General features: G+C 35.4%; 1 protein-coding gene across 4 annotated transcripts in view; it reads right to left on the minus strand.

The window, feature by feature from the left end:
- The window catches only part of LOC143256949 (lysine--tRNA ligase-like), a 48,562-nt gene extending 43,044 nt beyond the window's left edge, over window positions 1-5,518 (minus strand). The window contains exons 1-3 of one of the 4 annotated variants that reach the window (XM_076514862.1): window positions 5,305-5,518; window positions 4,161-4,338; window positions 3,649-3,778 (exon numbers count right to left, since the gene is read on the minus strand). In XM_076514862.1, coding sequence (XP_076370977.1) covers window positions 3,649-3,778; window positions 4,161-4,303 — 273 coding nt within the window. In that variant the 5' untranslated portion in view covers window positions 4,304-4,338; window positions 5,305-5,518. The remainder of the gene's footprint in view (window positions 1-3,648; window positions 3,779-4,160; window positions 4,339-5,304) is intronic. The other 3 variants (XM_076514865.1, XM_076514861.1, XM_076514864.1) reach the window with 3 other exon arrangements.
- Window positions 5,519-6,000: the final 482 nt, after the last annotated feature.

Below are 6,000 nucleotides of genomic sequence, written 5' to 3' on the forward strand. Positions count from 1 at the left end.
AATTAGAACATGAACCTCGACAATTTCATTGTATGTGGATGACCATTTTATTTACATGTAGGCAAACTGGGCAGATAATCCTTCTGTTTAAGACCATGTCTGTTTTCATTACTTTCCTTATTCAAGAAAGGTCTATCAACCTCCATAGATCCTGACCTGGGTCAATTGGACAGGTCTTTGCTGTTGGAAGAGGATTCCAGAGACTGAGGGCATGAACAAATGATTGTTTTGCATCTTGGGGTGAGAGAAGAAGATGGATCCTGGAAATGTCTGTACCTGAACCAAATGATGTGGATCTTGGGGTTTGGTGGAATGTATATCAGGGACAGAGATAGGTGTTGAAGTTGATTCATCACCTTTTTTAACCATGGAAGTCAAAAGACTTCTCATTTGTTTGGAGAACGATTCTTTAGGAGGCACATAGAGATCTGTCTGCACTTCCTACTGTAGCTGTGGAATGAAGTGCAGCAGCATATATCCAAGATGAGGTGGTGGACAGAAACTTTGAGCCTCAGGATCGGTAATGTTATGAATTATTTTCAAATGCTGCACCTCTTTTTCTTCCAACTATTTAGGACAAGAATGAAAGTAGGATGAGTGAGAGCCATTGCAATTGATGTAATGAGGGTCAGTTTCACACTTATAGGTATCATGGTCCTTGCCACTGCAATGAGCACACATCAAGGCATAATGTACATGTCTTTGAGTGATCAAACCACTGACACTGAAAACATCAGAGGGTTTGGAATGTATGGCTGTACAATGCAATTAAGATAACCTGTCTTGATGGTGGCAGGTGAATAGTGATGAAAATGTCAGAATGAGGGCATTGGTCAGCACCATAATTCCATCTTTGTGAGTGGAGATACCCCTCCCTGCAGAAACTCCTTGGGTGGAGAAACCAGTGAAAATCTCCAACTTGGGCATGTTCTTCAAATCCCTCTCAGCAATAACTCCTCATAATGAATTCACAGCAGCATGAGGTGCAACCTCAATAGGTATATCTGCAATTGCCTTTGAAAGCAAAAGGAGTTCACTGTGTTGAGATGTGGATGTTTCCACCAAAATGTCACCAGATCGTAGCTTCTTTACTGACTTTGGAGAGCCAGCAAGTCCCTCTAGTCTCTTCTGAATGAAAAGTGGAGACATCTGCCCTAAAGGTTTGTCTGAAAGAGAATGTAGGATAAGAAAATGAGGTACAACAGGTGTTACAGATGTTGAAGATTGCTGCTCAGAATCTTCAAGACCTGGTCATTTACTTATGGACTGTTTTTCAGTATTTTATTTAATTTTTTTTTGAAGGATCCATAAAAAATGGAATATTTCAGTGCTCACTCACTCCACCCATCATGAAGACCTATGAGAAAACTCATAATAATGCCAGGGTTTTGTGAGCACTATACCCAAATGCCAGCATCAAATACAATGTCCACAACACCTGTTGAGAACATCCAACACACCACTTTGGCCTTGAATTCCTGTAGATGGGCAGCCTTGGGTCATCTGGCTAGTCCATTTGGGCTAGGGTCAACCAAGTACCAGTGTTCTTTCAGTTTACCTCCTCTGGGAGGTCCCCTCATCACGTACAGGAATGCATACTGAAGGGAAATATAAAAGGTAATATAATACCTTTTAACAATGACAATGTATTTTTGGCAGATACTTATTTTCTCTCACATATTAGCCTTTCTCAGTTTTGTGCTGCCCTTTTCATTTGCAATTTCACATGTCACTAGTTTCAAGGTTCCCACCTAAACTCCAGTGTTTGTATGTTGTATTGTGTGCTGTAGCATGCACACAAGCATGTGACAAATCTCTAACAAAAAGAGTGTAACATCCTCCCAGAACAGCTGACTTCTTCTGTACTAATTGTTCAATAAACACTAAGTTGAGGTAAGATAAAATGCAAAATAGGTGGAAAGAACTGGTGGAAAGTGAGAGAAGAGGCAAGTATTTACTGAAAATGTTAACTTCTGATAGTGATAACTTACTCTTCTCTCATATTAGCTAGAATCCCACACAGAAGTGGTGGAACAATGTGCAAAGGTTTGCTAGATAAGCACCTGATAGAAATTCATGGAACACAGCACCCAAAACCATGAAAGTGCAAAAATATAGTCATAAAAAACTGCACCTTTTGTTCATGGTGAAGATATGCACCATCAAATCATGCAGAACCAAGTAAAAAAAAAAGTGTTAAATGTCCCATCACTTCCAGTCCAAAACCAATCAACATCAGGTATATTTCATCCAGCACATGGTAGGTGGTGGATCCCAACCATCTTCAACTCTATACCAGAAAGCAGAAAGGAGAGTAACTTAATTCCATCAACCCAGGTAGTACTAACATGTGCTGACCCTGTACACATCCATCACCAACCCACCTTGGAACCCAATATTTATGCAAAAGTAGTATGGGATTAAAGTAAGCAAGATGAGTCAACTCCAGTCCAAAATTTAGGTATTGGGATTTTTTGTCTTGTCTGCAATAAAAGAAGTGTTCCTACCATCCACATGGCTGAAGTCTAATACTGGCTGGACCTGCACTGAATCAACATCATATCACTCACAATCTGACACACAGGTTACAATAGGATGGTGGAAATTAAACTCGAGAGGTTACATGTATTTGGTTGTTCCTCTCTATTCCAAAACTGGGTGGCATTCAGAATTTTTCTCCATTTGAGGTAGAAGTTGGATTCATACCATCTACACCAACAGATATCATTGCACTACCCTCTACTAAGCAGAATTGGCCACACTTGGAAGGAAGCCTGTATAGTCCACCACCCCAGTGGTTAGAACTAGATGAGTGGCAAAGTCTCCCACACCACTCTAGAAGAAGAAGAGGGAAAAAATGCCTTGGGAAGATGAGGAAAGCAACATCTTAAGGAAGTGGAATGGCAACCTAGCAATGGCTTTTTGGTCTTGTCGGGTATAGAAACAAATGAAAGTAAGTGGCAATCATTTTTCAAAGTAAAACACACTATCCCTGTTGACTTTTTAGTGTACATATTTGTATTATGCTCACTGAGTGCTTGGCCATTCCTATATATAGTCTACCAACTCTACAATAACAAACAGAGAAAAAGCAGGAGCCCACAAATTGATCCCTGATGAAATTATGAGTCAGTTAGCCTTACTACTGTAGTAACAAAAAATTTCTAGAAAGTCTCATGAAAGATTTGAAAAAAAATTTACTGAAACATAAGAGCCAATGTAAATCACTGAAGTGAATTTTTTTCTTAGTAACTTTTGAACTTTGTTTCAATGATGTTGCTTATCATCCAAATAACAAAAGAGTATTAAGCCAACATAATTGGGTTTTTAAATAGTTTTTGATAAGATATCATGAAAAAATTAATAAAAGAGCATTAATAAAGTCTGAAAAAACTAGTTAAATTAATTTAGTATGGTTGAATGATTTCACAATGCTTTTTTTTTATTAATTTTGTAAAATTATTCCCACTACAGAAAATTAACTAATCTATTTCAAGCCAACTTTTACTTCACCATTTTAAAATAGAGAGACACTTACTCTCTACTGACCTATCATGATTATAAGAGAAACTTTTAAAAGAATAATGGAAAAATGTTCTTAGTTTTATTGTAATCAAGAAAATTTACATTTCCTTAAACTCAACTTACATTAGGATCTGTAATTTCTTCCTCTTTACTTTCTTTCTTTTCTTGTTTTTGCTGCTCAGCTTGTCGTTTTAGATCCTTTTCTGTTTTTTCCTTGGCTTTCTGTTCAGCTTTAAGTCTTCTTTTCAATTCACTACAAGTTACACAATTAAGGAAATAACCATTATACCTAAATTACTACATCATTTAATAATGCATTTGTAAATATATACCAAAAACATACTGCAGAACAAAAATAATTTACTATGTATTTTCAATAGTAATAATATATTAATATTATCAATAAAATTTGTGCTCTATTTTCTTATGACTACTTCAGAAAGGTTTATTCAGATCTTACTGTTTTGGCTATCATAATATAACACTGATACTTCAGCTTATAGTGACTGTCTTTTTAAAGGAACACTAGACATGAAGCAGTTCTAGCTTTTATTCAATGGATCGTTTCTATGACCTACATGTGATGACAAATACTTTTTACAACTTTTAATGATTTCTATCCATTCTGTTACTACCTGACCAACCTCTCTGAAACCTCCTTGGCTTGTGAAGAAAAATAAGCACTGGAAGAAAACCACAGTCTTGGACACAGAAAGAAACATTTTGGCACACCATGGCAGCCCATGGAGAACACAGTTTGGATACTTCTGTGTAACATTGCATGAAGTCTACATCGATGAATGTTTCTGAAATCTAAAGACACTCCTATCAAAGCAGAGACTTTGAATTTAAATATAACAATTAAAAGTATGTTAAATAATGCATATCCATGCATAAGCCAGTGTAGTGCATAAGACACCAAACTGTCAAATGTTGTTTGAATTTCTCTTTAAATAATAAAAACAAAATTTTACCAGTTTGAATTGTAAAGATAAACATTAAAACATAAGATCAAGCTTATGAAAGCCAAAATTTTCAAAAACTGGTCCATGGTGAGTTACAATGTGTCTCTTTTCAGTATCTGCTTTCTCTTCCAATTTTGTTTTATAGTAAAAGCCAACTATACTTTGCATGAGTATATATAGTAGACAAGTTAACCAAGCACCATAATTTATTTTTGTTAGGAAATGCCAATTACTTTATTTTATTTTTTTATAAATAACAGGTATTTGAAGTGGAGTAGTCTTTGTTTAACTCTACCCATAACACATGAAAGTAAAATTCACATGGTGAAAATGTATTATGACAAGATCACACACACACAATACATCCTTTGGATAGAATCATTACTATCACTGTGGAAAAAAAGTAAAATACCAAACAGTCATTTAAAGGTATATATAAGGCGAAACGCATGATTTCAGTGTTAACATATATTGTTGGAAATCAACAAGACATTATTTGAACTTACCTACGGGGTTAATACTTTAGCTTTTAGTTTTTTATTTACATTAATTACACAGACAGAGCTTTATCATTAAATTTGTCCATGATGTTAAATCTTTAGGTATTTATAGTTGTAATGAGAATGTTGTGCTACTACAGAATGGATTGGATTAGTTGCCAATGGTGACAGATATTTGGAAACTGACTGTGAATCATAGAAAGTGCAAATTGAAGTCTGACTGTCAAGCTGAACCTTTAATTTTTATTTAAGTTTAATTACAATTAACACAATAAACGTAGGGTATAAACATTTTAAATTATCAGTATACCTACTTTTTACTCAATTTCTCTTCAACTTCAGACATTTTTTCGCGTCTTGCTTGTTAACTTACAAAATATGGTTTTATTACTTTTTACGTATTGAAGTATGAGCAGCTGACGCAAGAATTACAACTTCGTTAGTGTTACGAACTGCAACAAGAATTAAGATCGGAAGCCACATGGACAAAGCAAGGAGCATTCAGTTTTGCCGCTCTAGCGGTAAAAAGCAATAATAATAATAATATACAATATCTGGAGGATCTGTCTTCTGGACACAACTTATATAAATTCATGATTGATAAAAGGTTACCTAAGGAAATGACAAGTTGCTTCCCTTATACGTAATTCAAATAACGTCCCTTAAAACAGGAAAACACAAAATGTAAAACCTCAAGTTTGCAAGTATTTCCCCTTGGAACCAATGAACTTCTATATCAAATTTGATGAAGGTCCATCTACAGGAGGAGAAATAAAGGTGAAAACGCCCATATAAACCATTAAAAGCACAATGAAAAACTGAATACCTCCGCATTGGCAAAATGAACCTCCATACCAATTTAGGTGAAAATCCGTCTAAACCCTGAGAAATAGAAACATGGACATTCAGCAGGCAGTACTATTATAATATATATATATATATAAAGAGTGTAATGGAATGTTATATTTGAAGCTCACACGGATCTATCCAAGTATCTACTTACGTACTAA

This window comes from Tachypleus tridentatus, chromosome 7, assembly GCF_004210375.1.
Source record: "Tachypleus tridentatus isolate NWPU-2018 chromosome 7, ASM421037v1, whole genome shotgun sequence".
In the NCBI taxonomy this organism is placed as follows: Eukaryota; Metazoa; Arthropoda; class Merostomata; order Xiphosura; family Limulidae; genus Tachypleus; species Tachypleus tridentatus.